General features: G+C 47.9%; 7 protein-coding genes across 14 annotated transcripts in view; 4 read left to right on the top strand and 3 right to left on the bottom strand.

Moving 5' to 3' along the window:
- The window catches only part of LOC118511667 (histone demethylase UTY), an 88,151-nt gene extending 86,474 nt beyond the window's left edge, over positions 1-1,677 (bottom strand). The window contains exons 1-4 of the mRNA XM_036055019.1: positions 1,332-1,677; positions 1,199-1,265; positions 688-1,111; positions 507-615 (exon numbers count right to left, since the gene is read on the bottom strand). Of these exons, the coding sequence (XP_035910912.1) occupies positions 507-615; positions 688-1,111; positions 1,199-1,265; positions 1,332-1,399 (668 nt within the window). The 5' untranslated portion in view covers positions 1,400-1,677. The remainder of the gene's footprint in view (positions 1-506; positions 616-687; positions 1,112-1,198; positions 1,266-1,331) is intronic.
- Positions 1,678-1,916: 239 nt separating this feature from the next.
- Positions 1,917-5,357, top strand: LOC118511663 (FUN14 domain-containing protein 1). Of its 3 annotated transcripts, none has more exons than XM_036055013.1 (4): positions 1,917-2,060; positions 3,029-3,176; positions 3,257-3,452; positions 4,215-5,357. In XM_036055013.1, exons 2-4 carry the CDS (start codon positions 3,031-3,033, stop codon positions 4,395-4,397), a joined length of 525 nt encoding a protein of 174 aa, XP_035910906.1. In that variant the 5' UTR covers positions 1,917-2,060; positions 3,029-3,030; the 3' UTR covers positions 4,398-5,357. The 3 variants fall into 3 exon arrangements, with proteins under 3 accessions (XP_035910906.1, XP_035910907.1, XP_035910905.1); XM_036055014.1 differs by having other exon boundaries at positions 1,957-2,234; XM_036055012.1 differs by having other exon boundaries at positions 1,966-2,168.
- LOC118511660 (L-xylulose reductase) lies at positions 5,155-6,545 on the bottom strand. The gene is made up of 3 exons (XM_036055008.1): positions 6,235-6,545; positions 5,911-6,163; positions 5,155-5,833 (listed from the first exon to the last, which is right to left on the bottom strand). Exons 1-3 carry the CDS (start codon positions 6,284-6,286, stop codon positions 5,410-5,412), a joined length of 729 nt encoding a protein of 242 aa, XP_035910901.1. The 5' UTR covers positions 6,287-6,545; the 3' UTR covers positions 5,155-5,409.
- A 439-nt stretch (positions 6,546-6,984) lies between these two features.
- Positions 6,985-9,125, top strand: LOC118511648 (glutaryl-CoA dehydrogenase, mitochondrial). The gene is made up of 5 exons (XM_036054982.1): positions 6,985-7,402; positions 7,486-7,503; positions 7,728-8,682; positions 8,755-8,915; positions 8,984-9,125. The coding sequence occupies exons 1-5, from the start codon at positions 7,315-7,317 to the stop codon at positions 9,046-9,048; spliced, it is 1,287 nt and encodes a 428-aa protein (XP_035910875.1). The 5' UTR covers positions 6,985-7,314; the 3' UTR covers positions 9,049-9,125.
- Positions 9,126-9,275: 150 nt separating this feature from the next.
- Positions 9,276-10,839, top strand: LOC118511656. Its single transcript, XM_036055002.1, has 2 exons — positions 9,276-9,737; positions 9,814-10,839. Exons 1-2 carry the CDS (start codon positions 9,488-9,490, stop codon positions 10,503-10,505), a joined length of 942 nt encoding a protein of 313 aa, XP_035910895.1. The 5' UTR covers positions 9,276-9,487; the 3' UTR covers positions 10,506-10,839.
- Positions 10,633-12,633, bottom strand: LOC118511659 (transcription factor A, mitochondrial). The gene is made up of 2 exons (XM_036055007.1): positions 12,384-12,633; positions 10,633-12,273 (listed from the first exon to the last, which is right to left on the bottom strand). Exons 1-2 carry the CDS (start codon positions 12,440-12,442, stop codon positions 11,505-11,507), a joined length of 828 nt encoding a protein of 275 aa, XP_035910900.1. The 5' UTR covers positions 12,443-12,633; the 3' UTR covers positions 10,633-11,504.
- A 223-nt stretch (positions 12,634-12,856) lies between these two features.
- LOC118511639 (zinc finger-containing ubiquitin peptidase 1-like) lies at positions 12,857-19,925 on the top strand. 6 transcript variants are annotated; one of them, XM_036054959.1, is made up of 7 exons: positions 12,857-13,080; positions 13,154-13,283; positions 14,998-15,331; positions 15,399-17,142; positions 17,278-17,626; positions 17,703-17,914; positions 18,063-19,925. In XM_036054959.1, exons 3-7 carry the CDS (start codon positions 15,018-15,020, stop codon positions 18,105-18,107), a joined length of 2,664 nt encoding a protein of 887 aa, XP_035910852.1. In that variant the 5' UTR covers positions 12,857-13,080; positions 13,154-13,283; positions 14,998-15,017; the 3' UTR covers positions 18,108-19,925. The 6 variants fall into 6 exon arrangements, with proteins under 6 accessions (XP_035910852.1, XP_035910847.1, XP_035910853.1 ...); XM_036054954.1 differs by having other exon boundaries at positions 15,390-17,142; XM_036054960.1 differs by lacking the exon at positions 13,154-13,283.
- Positions 19,926-20,801: the final 876 nt, after the last annotated feature.

The following is a 20,801-nucleotide window of genomic DNA, read 5'->3' as shown; positions in this document are numbered from 1 at the left end:
AGCAACACGGCCTGGCGTTCAACCTTCTTTCTGATCGACCGATAGAAAATCTGATCGAAAATATATGCTTTGGTTCCAACATTAAAACTGTGTACTAATGCTAATAATTTAATACATATATTAAAATAATTATTTCATCGCAAAGCAGTTCCATTTGCAGCGCAATCGGCTAGTAGGAAACGCTTGATTGTGATAAAATGGCACTCCTTAGCAGTTTCAGCATTTTCTTCACCACACATTTGCACAGTACGCACACACGAGAATGCATTTTTGCACATGATTGCACCGCAACAGCACACACACACACACACACACACACACAAACACACAAACTGACGCATAAGCTGATCGGAGGTTCTTTTTTGAATGCACTGGAAGTCAGCTATCACATGACTCTGGAATCACTCTGGAACTACATCACAACTCCACATTCCGCACTTGTTTCGCCACGGAAGTATTTTAGATTGGAATTCGCACTGTAAGCCTATTGTGAAGCTTCTACTCACCATCTGAAGGCATTGTAGTGGAAGTACACCAATCCTAACCCGTACAGAAACGGTGCATCCCTCCAATGATCCGGCTTCAGGGCATAATACTTCTGGTACGCTGATAAGGCTACAAATGATCCAACAAACAAACCCCGTAAATAAACATCATTCGTACACGTTGTACGGTACCGTTTCTTACCTTTTTCGTAATCTTCAAGCAACAGATGGAAGTGGCCAAGCTTGCAGTACGTTTTCGGGTCGATGCTAATATCCTTGTCGCTATCGTCACCGGTACGATTTTCTGCTTCCGCCGCACCTTCCCGTTCCGTACCATCCTGCATCATCGCCACACTGTCATCAGCCTCCGTTTTAATCTCATTCTCGACGGTGGAGCACTGTTTGGTCTCCGCACTGCCCTCGGTAGACATGATCTCTGCCGGTAGACTTTCGTCGATAGTCACCCCGACATCGCAGAGTGGGTTTTTAGCTTCCTGCTTTATTTTAACGCCCTCCGCCAGACCGGCCTCGTCCGCTGGCTTCTCCTTCGGCTTGTTCTCGTCATCTTCCTGGGCCTTTTTCTGGTTGTAAGCTTGGATGAGCATACGCTCAATGTATTTCACCGCCTAAGGGAAATGGCAAAAACACATTAGCAAACATTAGACAAAACAAACACATCTCAAGGTTAAGGACGTGCTGGTTGGTGACCTCACCTTCAACACCAGTGCCTTCTTCTTCAAGTTTTCCGGTGCTGAGAGCTTCAGAAACCCATACTGGCGGCTGAAACGGAACGGATAGCAGACAGTGATCGGGTAACACAGCTTAAGCGAGGACCATGCGACATACCTATCGAGCGAAGCAAGGGCTTGCAATTCTTGCGTAGAAACGCTGAATTCGCCGCTTTCGAGGATCATGTTCCTGTTTACCAAGCGCGACGATGGCAAACACAAACCGAGGAGGAAGAAGCAACGGAGGGGGTGGAGAAGAAAACACACTTTTCACAACACACACAAACACTACACACCGCGGGGCACTCAGAATTAACGCATCGTTCTGCGAGTGGGAACGCGGAAACGAGGTTCGATCGAGCCGCACGGTAATCGATCGGACAACGCGAATTTTCCTATTTTACACGATCGTACGCACCGAAATTTGTGATAACGCGCGGGGCCTGTACGGGAAAAAAATACACACTCCACTGACAGCTGTGACGTGAGCGTAAGTACTGTGCGGACGTGCTCCGTTTATTTTCGAACTTAATTAATATGTTTTTAAAGTTTGGGAACTTGCCCCTTAGTTTATTCGATTTATTTAGATCAGTAGAAAACATTTATTTCCCTTTTCCAATGAGAATAATTTTGTAGAAACTGTGGTAAAAATTATATTTAAATTGATTTTAATATGTTCGAAAATTAAATTTGCTTCTTCGTCAAAGCCCAGCTGTCAAAACTGTCAAGCGGGTTGAGCAAAAAGAAGCGGAGGAAAAAGAAAACAACCCACCATCAAAGCAACTTGCAGCTTCTTGTGGAGAACGGAAGGAAAATTCGCTCACTGTGTTTCTAGAACAAGTTTCTGGTGCGTGTGCGGTGCATTTTGGGATTAGGGAAAGCGTAGCTTTAAGAAACAAGCCCCATCTCTAAATCCTGACGGCGAAGACCGAGTCGCAACGTTGCAAAATTAAACGTAAGCCCTCGGGTTCGGTGAGTATTCTCACACGAACAAAATCGCAGCTGCGGAAAGTCTTCTCAGGTGAGGGGGGCAATAAGAAAAGCGGAACGCATGTTATCGTGTAAAACGAGGAAAAGTGGCTTTCCCCCAACCGTTTACTGTGCGGTACAACTCTTGTCGAACACGCTTTGAAATGACGAAATTGGTCCCAAGTTCAATGCGTCGTTTGAGGCGCCGTGATATTGGCCTTCGATGAGGTCATGATGGCGTCGTCGTGTAGATGCATCATGTAATTGCGCTTCGGAGCGTAACAAAAGCGACCAATTTCCGCTAGACAGATGATTCTTCAGCGCTAATGAGCTTGAATTTGTGTCGGCGAATTCGAGAATCTTATTACGTAACGTGCATGGAAAATCGAGACAGAACTGAAGACGGTCTAAAGATTTTAGACGAACCGGTATGGGACAGCTGCATTTTCGCTTTCGTCTAATGGTGCGTGTAAAAATAGAAAAGCTTTCGCCACATTGGGTTGGAAAGTGAATCGATTTCGCACTGAGCCAATATATTTTTGCACGATTGTCTCACCGAAGCGACAAGTCAGCAGCAGGTGGCGCCATAGACGAGATGGTTGCCAATGGTAGCTACATAGTAAGGGAGAGAAGGTGCAAAACCCTTTGCAGACTAGATCAGCTGATACATGGTTGCACGCGTGATTGTTGCCATAAATTCTGGCGCTCTATGCAAACAAAAAGATAGTCTGCACTAGATAAGAATTGTTTGCCATTGCATCAGTGGAAAAGAAAGATGGATAAGAAAAATTACCTTCACAAAAGAAAACTAATAACATTTTTGGTTTTTATTTTTTCTCCATTTAGGAATGAGCGACGGTAAAGTTAAAAAAGACGCAACTAACAAAGAAATTATCACGATGAGTGACGCTGCCGGATACCTGGACCGTTTCGTCGGCGATGTGAGCAAAAAGTCGGCCACCAAACAGATACTGATCGGTGCCGGCAGTGGATGGTAATAAAAAAACGTTTTAGAACGAATCGCAAATGTGTGGCATAATGTTCCTTTTTTCCGCGATTTGTTCTATTCCACAGGGCAACCGGTTACATCACAATGAAGGTTGGCAAAATGGCAGCGATCGCAGTTGGCGGTGGTATCATCCTGCTACAGATGGCCAACCAGCAGGGCATCATTTCGATCGACTGGAACAAGGTGCAGAAGAAGGTGGACAAAGTGACCGACAAGGTGGAGGAAGCCGTCACTGGCCAGGGACCAAGTTGGGCGGATAAGGTGAGTAGCCGGTGGCTGTGTGCATCGAATTATGCTGTGTTTTTTCCCCCTAACCGTAGAAACGAGGATTTGCACCCACAGCTGCACCGTAAGATCAGTTAAACAGCTTTATCATGAGTTTTTGTTTCCTCTACCTGCCATTCCGTTCCATGACGCTCATGTCGACATCGTCACCATCTCGTCGGTGCCGTTTCGATGCCTTCATCTGCTTCTTTACAGGTGATAGAGATAGCAAAGGCAAACACATATCTGGCAACCGGATTTCTTGGCGGTTTTCTGATCGGTATCGCCTCGTAGGGATGATCGGTAAGGCGATCGTAACCCCGGGCACGGCGCGGAAGGAAAAACGATGCCATTGTAAAGATGATCGGAGGGCGCGATTACACGAAAACCCAGAATCACAATCACAACGATGAAAAGCATCGCATCTCATAACAGTCTGCAGTTGATCCGAATGATCAAGAATCTTTCTCTTAGTTTCCAGGGGTGAAACTATGTCTTTTTCCTTTTGGTGCGATTTTTCCCCTTTTTTGTGCGACTTGAATGTGATTTTAGCTATTAAATAAATTACATTTCCTATCGAATTACGTCTACGATAGGGAGCAAAATCACCAAGCTTGTATTGTTTTGTTCATTTAGTTTTATATTAATTTGAAACTGGTTTCTGATTAACTTCCTGTAGACAAATTCGTCCTTTCCGACCATCGGATCAGGATCAATTCGCTATTAATTCCTCCCCTTTTCTTGCTTTCCCATTCGCAGGCGGAACGTTTCGTCGATCGTAAGCTAAACCAGGCCGAGGATGTGCTGAACAAACGTACGAAAAAGGCCAAAAAGTGGTACACCAATCTGATCGGCGATGAGACAGGCTGCAAGGTGAACGATCTACACATTTTCCTGTGTGCCTTTGCGGCGGGTGTTGCCATCGGTGTCGGCACAGCCTAAAGCGTGCCGCCCCTGTGCCCACGGGGAACGCTCGCATGCACCCAGAACTGCTGCTGTAATGCTCGTCGGAAACTGTAGGTGGAACCGATCCATAACCAATCGAAAGTCTGTACGTACACCTTGAGGTAGTTTTTGGTTATGGACTTTGCTAACGAACCGCGAACCATATAAAAATTGCTAACGGATTCGTTAACACATCCAAAGCATGATTCGTAAATGTTCTTAGTCGACGCAAACAACCGGAACCAAAAAGGGGGTGAACCTCACCGAATCTCGATCATGTACCATCGTTCCGATTCTGTTTCTATTTTCTATCCGTACCCTGCCAAGTTCCGCGGTCGTGTTAGCAAAGTGATTTGATGTTTTGTGATTCTACACGATAAGTGCGATTTTCCACACAGGAATATTTTGAAATCCCATTCTTGTGTTGTTAGAATTTAAGTACAATGCAAGCACTCGAAATACGCCTTGGCCCACTCGTTCTGTACTTAACCGTTGCCGATGGTAGATCTAATGTGAGGAACATGAAAGCAAAACAACCGTCGCGAATAATAAGGGGAATACGAAATGGCGCACAACACTAACGATCGATCAACTAATGTATTACAGCACTGGAGCCTCACTGTCAGGCAGGCACTTGTTTTCCTGGCAATATTACCCCTCTAGACCGGACTGAAACAAGAAACAATCAGTAGAACAGCTTTTAGTTTTTTTTTTTGAGTTATAATCTGCTTAAAGAAAAGAAAAAGACACCCAATACCAAAAACAGCAGTTAGTCAGGCTCTTTATGTCGCATATCGTACGCATATATTCATTTACTAATTTGTTAACTATCGTTTCCTCACAAACGGTAAAATATTTATGCTTTTATTACATGGATTCTCATACCTACATATAGTAGAAGAAAAGAAAAGAAAATGCCACACAATAAATGGATAAAATATTACTCCTACTACTGTACTGGAATGGTGTCGGTGCCAAAGAAAAGAAAAAGAAACATCCGATCCCACCCTTAATTGCCAGCCAAAAATCCACCCTCGATCGGTAGGCAGTGCCCGTTGAGGAAGCTGGACCGCTCGCTCAGCAAATAAACGATCGGTTCCACCACCTCGTTCACCTCCCCGAACCGACCGAGTGGAATCTTTGCCTTCAGCGGATCTGCCTTGGCCGGATCGGACCAATTGTCGCGTCCCATGCGGGTAAGAATGACGGTCGGATTAACGCTGTTGACGCGTATCTTGCGCGGCCCAAGCTCTAGCGCTAGATTTTTGGTCAGCCCATCGATTGCCGCCTTAGACATTGAGTACGCACAGTGTCCGTGAATAGCTTTCAGACCGGCGAGTGACGATACGTTCACGATGCTCGATCCGGGCTGCATCTTTGGGACCAACAGTTGGGCGACATGAAAAGCGGCTTTTACATTCACATTGAATGTGCTACATGGAAAAAAAGCAAGAGAGGTAAGTTGTGAGAAGAGGATGTATTAAAATTATCTTCCTGCAACTCGTAGTACCGATCATAATCTTCCTCTGTCAGCTCGAGGAACGGTTTGATAACGGCAACTCCGGCATTATTGACCAACCCATCCACCGTCTCCAGTGGTGATAATGCACTCTTGGTACGTTCCCAGTCACTAAGGTCGACCTGGATCTTCTCGATCCGTGGACAGTCTCCTTTCAATTCTTCCAACGGCGCCGGGGAACGCGACACGGCGATCACCTTTGCACCCAGGCGGTCCAGCGTTCGGCATAGCTCGTTCCCGATGCCTTAAAAAAAGCGGAAACGATCTCCATCTTCATTTTTCTCTTACTAATCTTGTATGGCTCTAGGTGCTTACCCTGTCCGGCACCGGTTACGACGATAGTTTTACCCTGCACAGAACAATCCATCACGCTTAATCCAACCGAGAACGCACCACGCACTTGAATTGGCACTTCAACGATGGGAAACTCTCAAGGGGACTTCGGGGAGAAGAACTAATCTTATCAGCTTTCAATTTAACGATGCGTTACTCTTGCTCTTCGTCTGGGATGCAGGACAGTACATCCAGCCTTCACAGTCGCGAGCGAATATTGTTTACGCGTATGTTGCATTTGCGCACTATGTAAATGCTCGCGCAAAGCAAACGCGTACGGCAGCGGTCTCTCTTCTTCTCGGGCGCGGAGAGCCACACATGTTTGGGAGGGTGTTATCAGCTGTTTGGTGTAGAGACAGGGGTCTCCAAATATTACGTGCTTGCTTATTCGAGTTGTCTCAAAATTGGAAATTAAATCGATGAGTAAGCAGATGAAAAGGGGTTTGGTCAAAGTCTGAATAGACCCTATTTTCCACTCACGGCACTCACTTTTCGCTACTGAGTTATCTTAAATTTAGGTAAAAGTTAAGCAAAAGTGTTAACAATTGTTGTAATAATAATTTATTATAATTATAAAAAAACAAATAAATAAATAATTATTGTAAAAAGTCTGAAAAAGATACACTTTTGCGTAAAAATGAGTGACCGTGAGTTGGGGGGGGCATCTATTCAGACTTTTGCCTTCAGACTTTAGCCGATATTAGCAAGGAAATACCGGCCACTGAAAATGGTGTGGAGACCCCTGCTATAGAAGAACGCGCAGTACCGATGCAAGCAAAAGATAGCGCAAAGCAACCACTTGAATGCCCAACATACAATTCTCTCGCTGCCGGACGGATGTGGCGGATCGCTCCCGCTACTATGTTGGTCTAGGTTCACTTGACGTCGCCAGTGTCAGTGTTTCGCGAGCTTCGTGCCAAAAAGGAATTCTTCAACAGTGATCTCGCTGTTGGTGATCAGCGGGCGAAGCAACAATCTACGCACCACCAACTCGTGTTCTCACACACTGCCGTGACCTCACCGTAGCAGGACCGACGTCAACGCGTATCAACACCAGCAAGAATGGCTTTAAGATTATTGTTTGGTAGCAAAATTGCACAACTGCAGCCAATCGTCACTGGCCGAGGGATCTTTGCACGATCCTGCCGAGGTAGGTGGGACTTATCTTGGGTAAATAGTTTGCGTGTGCGTACTCCAGCTAACGCCTCTATTTCTCTCAAACACTATTTGTAGCGGCGTCAACTGATAAGGGTAAGTCGTAGGACATTCACCATTCATCGCCGTCACAACTGTCGCGTCGTGATCTTGTTGTCGTCGTCGTCGTCAGGCGAGCCTTTTCAATGGCACGGGGAAGAAAAAGAAAAGAGAAAGAATCTGCGCGATAAGATAGCCGGTGCGCGCGGTGTGTCCCATTCGCTGGAGGTAATGTTGCTATGTTTGAGTGGGTAATTAATGCTCCCTCTCTTCAACCTCAGGTCCCACCTTCGACTGGGAGGATCCACTGAATCTGGAATCACAGCTGAAGGAGGATGAAATTGCGATCCGCGATTCGTTCCGGGCGTACTGCGAGGACAAGCTGCTGTCCCGTGTGATTGAAGCGAACCGGCATGAGGTGTTCCACAAGGAGATCATGCCGGAGCTCGGTTCGTTCGGTGTGCTGGGTTGCACGATCAAGGGTTACGGATGTGCCGGCGTTAGCAACGTCGCGTACGGACTGTTGACACGCGAGGTGGAACGGATCGATTCCGGGTACCGGTCCGCGTTTAGCGTACAGAGCTCCCTGTGTATGGGCGCCATCAACGATTACGGCAGTGATGCGCAGAAGGAAAAGTATTTGCCCCGAATGGCACGGGGAGAAATTATCGGATGTTTCGGACTGACCGAACCAAACCATGGCAGTGATCCGTCCTCGATGGAAACACGGGCCGTGCACGATCCGAAGACGAAAACGTACGTACTAACCGGAAGCAAAACGTGGATTACAAACTCCCCGATCGCAGACCTGTGTATCGTGTGGGGCAAAACGGAAGATGGCAAGGTGCGGGGGTTCATCGTGGATCGGTCGGAAAGCGGGGAAGGTTTGGCAACGCCGCGAATCGAAGGCAAGTTCTCGCTGCGTGCCTCCGCGACGGGTATGATTCTGATGGATGAGGTGCGCATTCCCGAGGACAATCTGCTGCCGAACGTGAGTGGTATGCGGGGACCGTTCGGATGTTTGAACAACGCCCGGTACGGTATTGCCTGGGGTGCGCTCGGTGCAGCAGAATCGTGTCTGAAGGTGGCCCGAGGATACACGCTAGATCGCAAGCAGTTCAAGAAGCCGCTCGCCGCGAATCAGCTGATGCAGAAAAAGATGGCAGACATGCTGACGGAGATCAGTCTTGGGTTGTCGGCCTGCTTGCACGTGGGACGACTAAAGGACCAAAAGCTGTACGTCTGTTTGTTGAAACGGTGGGAGAGAATATCGGAATATGTAACGCTTTTTTCTGATTTCATTTACAGACACACACCGGAGATGATTTCAATGCTGAAGCGTAACAATGCTGGCAAAGCGCTGGAAATTGCCCGTGTTGCGCGCGACATGCTCGGTGGAAATGGTATCGCCGATGAGTACCACATCATCCGGCACGTGATGAATCTGGAAGCGGTCAACACTTACGAAGGTAAACAGAGAGAGGAGGCAATTTATCAATGCACTACATCGTTTCGTTTGATCTTATTTCATTTCAAGGTACTCACGATATTCATGCCCTTATTCTTGGACGCGCTATCACCGGATTGCAGGCATTTGCTTAGGACAATTAGAATGCACCACTCGACCGGACTAGCATTTGCGCGATTTGCTTGTAAATAAAAACGTATCTTGTACATCACTTTTCACTGTTCTTTATTTTCTATTAAGTTTCGGTTGTTTTAATGCAAAAAAAGAAAAACAAATGAAATTGAAACGATTCGCAGATCCCTTTCGAATGTTTATATTTTGAACTGTTTGACAGTTGCTGGAAAGGCCTTTTCGCTAACTGTCAAAATCGTGGAACGAGGCAGCAAAAAGGAAGCAACCAAAATATTCATCACCTCTCTTGCGTGTCTCTTGCGTGTACTGCAGGGCATCTGCACCGTTCACACAAAAAGGAAGCAGCGAGAAGCAATGGTGAATAACTCGCAGCAGGGCAACAAATCAATCTGAAACCAAAACATCACAAAACTGTTAAGACATCAATCGATTCACCAAACAATGGAAGAGCCTGTTGAGCCGGTGCAGCAGCAGCAGCAGCCGCCGCCGCCAGCACCCAAAACGAAGGAAGAAATTTTTGCCGCACGGCGTGAAGCGCGGCGAAAGAAAATTTTGGAAAACTCCAACAACCGACTGTCGAAAATCGTTGGACAGGAAGTGTCGCCTCCACCGACACCGTCAGACACGGCGGAAGACGTCAGCATTACCAGCGCGGACGATTTAAGCAACGAAACATTTCCCGCAAACGATGGTAAGCATCCGGCATCCGTGCTCTGCTGATTACGTTGTAACCGACGTGGTTTCGTCGTTCTCTCCCCTCCCTTTAGAAACCACCTCGGAATCTTCATACAGTGTGTACCCCGACCCGCTGGACGAGCGCTTGGAATACATCAGTCCTCAGGTCGAAGCACTGCTGGCAAACTCAGGCCTTAACGATGAATCATTTTTGAACGCGATGAGTGGTGTTGGTGGTGCTGGTATGGGCCAGAACGGTGATATTTTTCAGCTGCTAAACACCCTCAACCGAGCACAAACGAATGGTGGTGGGTTGTTGGGTGGCGGTATGGAAAACACTACCGCCTCGCAACGTTCATCCGCGCCGAACCGCACCCCGGTGCAGAGCAACGCCTGGTACGCTAGAGCTTTCCGTAGCAAAGTGCATCTAGTAGTGGCATCGATCGTCGCCTACTTGTTGTTCGCGACCGGCAATGAATCATTCATCGGTGGTAACGTGTTTCTGCCGCTGCTTGCCTGGGAGTTGATTGAGCTGCTAACCATCGGGACCGTTGAGCCGGCCGGCGGACAGAAGCTGCTCGGCATCGTGTTTATGCTCGGAGGCATCCCTATGAAAACTTCACAAACCATCATGAAACTAATGAACACAGTCAACAACGTGCTGAAAGATGTTGCCTTCTTCATGTTCTTTTTCGTGCTTACGCATCTGCTGTGGAGCACGTTGTGGCTGGGGATCGAGCTGCGGTATGTGCTAGGATACGATCAGCTCACACCACCGTCTTAGTGTTCGTTCGGGGGATTTTTATGGACCACCTTCAAGCAGGGTACGGGTACTGCACAGGGAAGAGGTCATTGTCTTTAATCTTTCACTTGTTCAATCCACATTTAGCTGTCCAAATGTTCGTTTAGTGTAAAACTAGCAAGGATTTTTTTTATTACTACCATTTTATCTCGTCAAAAAACTGCTCCCAGTCTGGCAGAAGCATACCGGCAATGGCAAGTGTAAAAACTGAAAAGAGGTTGGGAGAGAGAGAGGTAATGGTAAAGAAGGGGTGTATAAAAATAAAAGACGTTTGTGCTTGTTGCTTCGTACACACAACATTCTATTACACAGTGCATTACACAGCTTATTAGTTAGGCAAAATTTCCGAAATGCAAACAAATGCCAAAGAAAAAAAACGCTAGCGGAAAGTTATTTCGGAAGCGAAAAACACTCAACTCAACAATCTTTTTTCCTCGTTGACTAATCGCGTTAGCTTTATGGCGTCTACTTTAAATTGTTAAGGTGATTTCCATCCAAATGCGGGATGAGCTGATACAATGGCAAATACAAATACAGGTTGAATATTAAGTTCATAGCAAAATATAAATCACAACAAAAAAACTCAAAATGCAATTTGAAACATGGATCGGTTTAACATGGGCACACGTAAAACCAGTACGACACGGCCAGCAACAAGGCCCTGTCCTCCATGCACTGCAGCCATTGTCAGAACTTAAAGATGGATTTCAACTTGTTCACAATACCCTTCTGCTGTCCCGGTGGTGGTGATTCTCCTGTGGAAGCCGGCGACGACGACGACGATGGTACTGATCGTTCACTCGTGTCCCTGCCCTTGCTCTGGGGATGATTTTGGTCTGGCAATAAACTGTTTCGCTTTGGTTCGTCCAAGCTCTCCACCGTGCTTGGACGTTCATTGAATGCAGGCTTGTGGTCGCTGCTGCTGCTACTACTACTACTACCACCAATGCCTTCCCCAGTCAAAGCGGGACACCCGAGTTCCTATGGACGGCCTGTGGTTGGGGATGGTTTTTTCGGCTTCGGCACCGAACCACCACTTCCAACAACCGGCATGCCACCCTTCTTCGCCATGGTAGATGCTGGCGAGGGTGGCAACAGCACGTTCTTCTTCCGTACCGCTTCCACATTTTCCGATGCCAACATTTTGTCTTCCCATTTCTTCATTTCCTCCTGGTAACGCTTCATGTCCGCCTCCGCCTCCTTGGTGTACCGGTCCCTTTCCGCGTCCGGCAACCGTCTCCACTGCATGCCAAGATTTTTCATCTGCATTTTATTGTCCTCCTTCGATAGGCCAACCACTGGTTTGTTCTCCGCACAGAACCGCAGATAAGCGTTCATTGGACGCTTCGGGCGACCCAGTTCTTTGAGCAGGCGCTTCTGTTCGCGTTTAGCTTTTCCCTCGTTACGCTGCTGCCGTTCGAGCTTGATCTCTTCCTTCTGTGCGTCGGTCAGCTGGCTGAGATATTTGGCATTCTTCTGCAGCCAAACGGCCTGCTCCCGTTTGTACTCCTCCTCATATTTGGCTTTCGATGCTTGATCAAGCGACTGCCACTGGACGGCAGCTAGTTTCGATATATCGGTCGGCGATGCTTTGGGATTTGCACTGGCCAGCGAGGAACGGATGCCTTGCGCAAACCTTATGTAAGCGTTCATCGGACGTTTGGGCTTTACCGGGGTACTGGCGGCGACGTTCAGGGAAGTGGTGCTGTGTAATCCGGCAGTTGGTGCCGACGCAAGCGGTCCCGTTTGCCTGGAATGGGTAAAAAGTCGTGCAAAAATAAAGGCTACCTCCCACGGCGAAGCAAGGCGCATACATAACCTTGCTTACGACGCAAAAAGGAAATGCTCTTAGCAACATACCATGAGGACAGTAGTAACCGTGGACTGTACAGCAGTCTTGCCATTGTATTCAACTGCATTTTACTCCCGGACAGAAAGCCGCACGTAAAATGAGACCAATAGAATTTTAAACACAACTTTACCAATTCGTACGGACAACAAGCTTGCCCCTGCTTCGAGTGAAGCCAGTTTGACAAGAGCGGTTTGTTTACTTTTTGAGCGCGCTTCTTTTTCCTTTACGAACTGTCAAACGTTGTGCGATTTTTGTTGTAATCAAACAATCATTGCAGCAGGAAAAAGACGCTTAATTGTGAATCACGATTGTGCAAAGAAAAGTTATCCCATCTGTTTCAGGCTCACGATCGTGTGTTTCGTTCAAAACATTCACAAAAAAGCATCATTTTCGAATTTTCGAAAAGAATCCTTTTTTCGAACATCCTGCGCGAGTGTGTGCGTGAGCAAACCCCGTCTGACATTTGTAAGTCCTAGCTGTCAGTTCTTACGTAACGTTGTTGACATCGCGCGCGCGTTTCACGGCCCCCAAAGCAGCTGAGCAGGACCAGTACGGCGCGTTGCACGTAATGAGGTCGCGCGGAGCGCTCCATTCATAACCGGAGAGAAAATAGGGACACGAGCCGCATCTTCCGCTTCTGTCCATCCTGTGCTTCGATCTTCGGAAGCACAAGCCCTTCCGCTTGGTGTGGTGTGTTTTTGGAGGGTGAGTATCGGTACATCCTCTCAGAACATGTATATGCGCACACTGATGAAACAAAAATTGTTCCTTCCAAAAGGCCGGTCCTCCGAGAGAGAGAGGGAGAGAGAGAAAACTAAATCGTCCTTTTGGATGTCCATGTAGGCATTCTCCCTGGTAGGCGTAAAAGTGGGACAAACTGGTCCCCATCGCGGCACTACTGCACACAGGTACAAAAGAGAAAGCCTTCTAAAATTGCTCCCCCCCGGTTGGCCACCGTTCCGGCCCCCCTCACACCGTCTAGGGGGACATGAAAAAGGATAGCAGCAAAAAAAAAGCGCGGAGCAAAATTCTGCAGTAGTGCTTTTCTTCCTGCCGTAAACGGAACGGCCGTGCCGTTATATCGCGACCGTTCGATCGTCGACCTAAGGACGTCGGTAATGTGAACAGAATGTAGGCTCCACTAGCTGGCTAGGGTGCAGATTCGTGCAGGCCTGCTGTAAAACAGGCAATCCATAATCATTAATCTTAGGCTCGCCTTGTAGAACGGCGTTCCAGTTAGAAAAAAAGTGTTCCACGAACAGCCGTCGCGAACCGTTTTCCCTCTGCAAAGAGCCAATTGAACAGGAGTGGAGACGTGCAGGGTGTGTGGTGTGGTTCTGGCGAAAGTATAGCGTGAAGTGCCACAAAACAGGATACGGAAGGATACGATCGTTAATCTGACCAATAAGTGTCCTATTAGCTAATGCAGTCAAAGCCCTACTCAAAGAACGTAAGTTCAAGGGGGTCCTCCATCACAAATCCGGGTGCATTATACTTCCCCGTTTTTTTTTCGGGTAAATTGCGGCTTCGATTAACAGCACCTCCAGCGTCCATCATTCGGCGAGCGCAGGTTCGAAGGACCTCCTCACCCCTCTCCCCTTCCCCCATTCAGCCATACACGAGGCCATTGACTGTGTGTGATGAACCAGCAGCCTTTTGGCTGTCAGAAGAAAGGACATGCACAGCGAAAAAACTCGCGTGTATTTCCGTGTGTGTGTGTGTACGTGTGTGAAGGGCCGATACGGTGCCCTAGTTCCACCGCCGCATCTATTTTCTTAAAGTGCCCTTTCTAATTGATTTTTCAAAGAAGCTGCACCGTAGTGTGATACTGCCCCACAGAGGAGCATGCCACTGGAAGAAGAAAGCAGTGAAAGTACAGCCTCTTTCAAGCATCCTTTTACCCCAAGCTCAGCTTTCGCTTGACCCTGCAGAGTGGTGTAGTAACCGCTTCCACCGCATTGCTCTATTCCACGTTCCATAAATCAATAACCAAGCGAGCGTTTGTGGCCACGGGTCGCGGAGGGTATCGCTTTCGGTTTGGTTCGGTTCGGTTCGTCGTTGGCGACGAGAGACCCTTATGCTGTTCTTTTGTTATGCGAACCCATGTTTATGCTGCGCGTTCGGCCGATTGGCCGCTGATGATTCGCGCGATTATTTTTGTTCGCTCGTTTGGTAGGATTCTCGCATGCAGCACGCGGCCCGTGCTGTGTTGTGCGAGCAGAATTTTAAGTTCTTCTTCGGTGGCCCGTTGCCCTAGTGCTCCTTCATTCAAATAGAAAGCGCACGTTTTTGAGGGCTAAGAATCGTAGTACTACGAATGAGGGCGCTTTTATGTAATCGGACAAGAAATTGATAAGTGCGGCTCCGCGTGTGTGTCTGTCTGCTCGACATGTGCTGTGTTGGAAGGATTTGCCCTCATCATTATCGTGCCACCCGTAGAGTTTTTCTGTTGCGCTTGAGTATTCTATTTTTGGGGTTAAGGGCTTTTCGGTTGGTAGCAACGATCCCCCACTGGGACACTTGATCCAAAAGTGGTTTTCATTGATTTATAACAAATAAGCTCGAGCAGGAGTGGAATAGCTCATTAGAACTCCTTTTTTCTTTTTACGCTTCACCCCCCAGAGCACCACTATCAGTGAACGATGGCTTCGCAGAATGGGCGCGAATCCAAGGATGGCCCGTCGCAAGGTGCTTCCTCCGCGAATGGTGGCGGTGCACCGCAAATGCAGCAGCAGCAGGAGCATTCGTGTGAAATCTGCGGCATGTCGGGCCTGTCGGATGACGCGATGCGTGACCATACGCGGCAGTACCACGTGGAGGGCAGTGCCCAGTGTCCGTTCTGCGGATTGTCCGGGGTCCCGGCAGCCGAGCTTCTGCTCCATGTGAACCAGGCTCACCTGGACTACCTAACGCCCGAGAACGAGCTGATGAGCTTTATCGACGATCAAACGCCAAGGTAAAGCCCCCGCGCGAAAACTATTACCACGATGGAAAATGCATTAACACGCTTAAAGCTTTTGCAGTGTCGATGGTGATTCGGACTCCATCTCGGATTGCCGCGGTTTGTCGCCCTCGATCACGTCCGAGCTGCTGACACCGATCTCGTCGTCCGGAGGGATGAAGGTGGCTTTCAACGGTAGCAGCACCACCACCACCATCATCACGACCACAAACACCAGCAGCAGCAATAGCAGCGGTATGCTGCTGTCCAGCGCCAGTGGCGGTAGCTTCACGACCGTTTCGTCCACAACCGTCGGTAGCCACGGCAATCATCAACCTGCTCCCGCTGCCCATCAACCGACCGGTCCGGTACAAACGCATCAAAACGGTGCGCAGCTGTTGGGCAGCCGGATGACCGGCAGCTCTTCCACGGCTGCCAGTACCAGCAGCATGAGCAGCAGCAGGTCTAGCTTGGGCAGTAGTAGCACCAACCTTAGCAATGGATTATCGAACGGTTTAGCGTCGACGGGCCACAGCTCGAACGGGAAAGGCAACAGTCAGCATTATCACTTCCCCGACGTTACGATGGCAGCAGCCGGTGAACCACCGCACACGAACGGTACCGGAGGGAGTAAGGAGGGGGCAGGTGGTTCGGTGATGAATGGCGGTGGTGCTGGCTGTACGACACCGGCCGGTGCGGGTGCTGGTGGACAAGGTTCTCCGCTGCGATCACAGCTCGGGCTGAAGCTTAAATCACACAAACCGAATTCGTTCAGCATACCGGCAGGCAGCGGGTCGGAAGTGGCGAATGGGTCGGTGGGAGGAACGGGTGGCCCAACCACCATGACGATTACAACGACGGCCACAACGATCACGACGAAGCAGGCGAGTCCACTGCAATGTCTCCTTTGTCCGTACACCTCCGACAACCCGTCGGTGCTGGAGGAACACATAAACCGGTCCCACTTTGATCCGCTCAGCCCGGGTGTGAATGGTGCCGGTGGAGCGGGTGCCGGAGCTGGAGCAGCTGGTGGAGGCGGAAGCGGACAGCACCTGGACACGCTCAGCGTTCTGCAGTGCCCGATCTGCAACCGAACGTTTGAGTCGGGTTCGGATCTGGAGCTGCACGTAAACATCGAACATCGGGACATTCTTAGCCCGGCGAAAGCGGACGGCGGTCGGGCTACGAACGGTACACCGTCCGGTGCGGCAGCACACAACGGCAGTAGCTACGGTGGGAGCAGCAGCAGCCTGTGTCCGGTGTGTGGCATTTCGTTCGATCACATGAAAACGCAGGAAATGGAGTACCACATCGAGAAACACTTTTCCAAGAGCCCGCAAAACCCGTTCCAGGGTGGTGCCGTTGGTGGCGGTGGAGGAGCCGGTGGCAACGGTGGTGGCGGCGGCGGTGGTGGTGGTAACAATGCATCGACCGTAGCAGTCGATCTGGAAAAGCAAGCGCAAAAGCTGCGCGAGCAGCGTGAGTTTGAGATGTTGCGCGCCCAGTACGGTATGGATGATCAGGGCAACTTCCGGGAGCAATCGGCAGCCGCCATGCAGCGTGCGGTGTACGCGGGTGAGATGAGCGTGGCGGATTATTACGAGCGACAGGTTGGGCTGCGGGCGGCCGAGTCACATGGTGTGGATGATGGGTCGTCCTGTACGAAGTCGGTATCGCCACGGGTATTGTCGCTGTCGTCCTCGTCGCCAAACGTGATCAAAACGTACGTGTGCTCGAGCGTGGATCACTATGCGTCGAGCTATGGCGATAAGGGATGGGGCTGCGGCTATCGGAACCTGCAGATGATGCTTTCGTCGCTGCTGCAGGCAAGTGTTCCGTAACTTAACTATCTCCACGAACGAATTGGTGAATTTCTTCTCAGAATGCGCAAGGCATTGTAGGCAATCGTTTGGAAAGTGAGTCATTTATTAATTTATTTTATGCTGTTATTCCCATTGCAGAACACATCGTACAACGAAGCACTGTATTCGGCCTGGGGATCGCATGGACCGGCACGAACAGCCATGCCCAGCATCTCACGCCTGCAACGGATGGTGGAGGCAGCCTGGGCGCAAGGTTTCGATATTCAAGGTTCGGAGCAGCTGGGTTGCAAGCTTTACAACACACGGAAGTGGATCGGTGCAACCGAAATCGTGACCGTGCTGTCCTGGTTGCGCATCCGCTGCGAGCTGGTTGATTTCCATCGGCCCACCTCCTCGGACGGACGCCATCCGGAGCTGTTTAACTGGGTGTTGCGCTACTTCGAGGAGCCGCGCATCCACACGCCTCCACTGTACCTGCAGCACCAAGGTAAAGCCTGCCGTGCCCAGCGTTTGTGTTTGGTCGTATATGTTTGGTGAAATTGCTATTCTCCGCTCTTTTTAAGGTCACTCACGCACAATAATAGGTATCGAACAGCGCACGTCCGGCCTGTCGCTGCTGGTGCTGGATCCGAGCCATGGTCCGCGGCAGGTAGCGGCGCTAGGGTCGTCGCAGGATTCGTTGCGCTTGATACGCAAAAATTCGGCTGCAATGCGTGCACCCCAGTACCAGGTCGTGGCAGTGAAGGGACTGATCGATACCGAGGATCAGTATCAGGTGAGTGCGACTGGTGGATGAATTATGAAGAATATTTAGTTTATTATCTTTTCGAACTTCGTAAACGTGTCCGCCCTCTGGAGAATCTTGTAGTAGTGCGGTGCAAGCAATACATGACAACCCCCCCGTTCAATTTCCTTCTTCCCAGGCTAGCAAAGTGTTGAAATCATTACGCATTCCGCCTGACCGTTGACGAGCTTCGCTGTGCTACCGGCCGGTTCGTCCTGCGGCATCAGCGATACCCCGTTTTAACTTCAAACACCTCCGCTACAATAATAGTAATAATGTCTACCTTCCAAAGGAACCGCACGCGCCGCAGCAAACAGTGATCGAAATATTTTAGTTTTTGATCCCCTAGAATCCTACCAAACATAAGCTTATATTCCTTTAGATGCAACCGCAAGCGACACACTTTGTACCGATATTGCAGCATGCACACCGTGACAGCAAAGCTAACAAACAAACTGTAAAAGCTAGTATAAGCAACAGGAAGAGAGTGGTGCACACGTTTGGGCTGTATGTGCTAAGGTGCATTTGGGTGCAAGGAAAACGGATCGGTGTGCAGGGAATTGGGAGGAAATTGTGTGGAAATTGCTCGAAGCGCCTCATGGAACGGTAAAAGTAGAACAAGATCTTTTGCAGGATCATACCATTGGCGAAAATAGCTTTTAAACCACAAAACTGGCTTATTATGATTTTATGTCCTTATTCTTTTGATGATAAGCGGTTCCTTAGTTGAGCGAAGGTTAAAAAAATACAAATTAAAGACAAACAACAAGGTCTTCTTTTATTTTCTTCAGGATTCCTATCTCATATATAGGATATAAGTTTATTTAACATGATTCTCCCCTGATGTTGAATGGAGCACTGCTTATTAAATTATGTCATTGACTCCTCGAGTTAATCGATAATCTAGGCTTGAGGAGCATCTAAGGCCATTTCGATGAGAAGGCTCGATGTCCACGAGTCTTCTTCCACTTTACGATCTCTTGGTAGACTCTTAGCCGACAAAGTAAGATGTGTTGAACGGCGAGACTTGTTCGAATAGGAGAAAGAGGGATAAAAACCCTAAGGGGAAGTCTAGTCCTAAGGGAAGTCGGAAGCTAAAGGCGATACTACAGTCTCTCAGTCCTCAGTTGATAGTTCTTAGATTTGAACTTTAAAGCTATTTTCGATTCAAATTTCACTCATTTGCTTCCGCTTGCTTACGTTCACTAAACAAGGTTGCTCAAGAAAATTTTTTCTTCACAAGCAACTCAAAGGATTCCGATTCCGAGTTTGGTGGTCCTGCAAAAAAAAAAAAAAAACAATCGGTAAAATCGGGTTCAGCTAAGACATGTGATGTAATTACGCCATTCGGAACATTCTTTAAAAAAAAACATTTCTAGGCAAAGAAAAAAAACACACACTAAATGTACACTTTAAAATAAGCTAGATCACATACGCGCGAGGAATGTGCAAAGGAATGCAAAAAAAAAAAACAAAAAACCAAGTGAAAGAATTACTAACAACTAACGGTAGCACACATGACAATCCTTTTCCTCCCTGAACAAACAGAGAAAAACAGATACCTTCAAAAATAAAACATAAAAAGCGCGAAGTATATAGAGAAAAGCGCCTAAAAACGAAAAGACAAAGCAAAGACGAGACACAACCAACACGTACCACACACCCCTGCAGCAACAAGAGTGATCCTAGAAAAACTTTCAATTAAAGGATTGTGATATGTAATAACAAAAGATCGAGCCGAGCAGGCTAATAATTGCCGCGCTCCAGGGGGAGATATACAGCTTAACGATTGGTTTATCAAAAAAAAAAAAATGACTTGGAATATTGCAATATTCAAGTGGAACCGTGAAATTCAAAAACAAACCCGCTTAAAATGCACAATACGGTACAAACAGTAATACAATTCGGTAAAGAAAAGCAACACACAAACGAGAATGTCGTTCTTAACGCCTGTACGTATGCTATGTACCTTTGCGCCGATCGGTATAAAATTTTCAAACGATGCAAACGAAAAAAACAGGTTGTAATCTGTAATACAAGCCGTTGGCGGATGGGCACCCATTAATCATCATTGCATTGCAATACTAATAGATGCCTCTTTCCTTTACTATACTCAAACCTAACAAGCAATACCACAACCATAATTAGTAACCGGTACAGTGAATACCTTAATAGCTTTAAATACAAAAAAAAACAACACAACGTTTAGTGTGATCTCTCTTTTAAGCATACCATACCATATTTGCTCAGGAGTATGTAGGGTAACCGAGTTCATTTGGCAATAGTACTAGCAAACTGCGTCGTTAGTATACTATCATTTTAGATGTGTACTTTCTTTGCGACTTAGCAATTGCAATTGTGCTTATAGGTAAGAAACGGACCGACGAACGGGCTGAGATGACGTTGAGCGTAACTATTTTTATACAGCTTTCAATAGTATTGTTTTAGTGTAGGGTTGTTGTTTGTTTTTTCTATTCTTTTTACCTGTATTATGCTGGCATTCGGAGGTACGAAAAGAATTTGGTCTCAAGACCGCGCTCCTCCGAGAAGTGATCACGCAATAAGATATTGACCGCATATGTGGGAAATGCAAAACTAGAGTAGCAGAATTATTTTGCATAGCAAAATGAGTTCCTTTTTTGTGTGTGAAGAAAACTCCCACACTACTTCTTGCAACAATCACACCACCATCTCACCAGCTTATCACCGTCCACTGTGCGCCGTCTTGTCGTTAGAAGAGTTTGCTGCTTTGCTACAACCCCATGCACACGAAAGCGCAAGCGCACACCGTAACGTTACCAAATCATCCCAAGCAAACGAGGAATTGAGGAACGCTAATTGAGAAAGAAAAAAAACCCGCGTTCCGAATCAAAAGTAG

Source organism: Anopheles stephensi, chromosome 3 (genome assembly GCF_013141755.1).
Source record: "Anopheles stephensi strain Indian chromosome 3, UCI_ANSTEP_V1.0, whole genome shotgun sequence".
Taxonomy (NCBI): Eukaryota; Metazoa; Arthropoda; class Insecta; order Diptera; family Culicidae; genus Anopheles; species Anopheles stephensi.
This window is presented reverse-complemented; position numbering and strand designations above follow the sequence as displayed.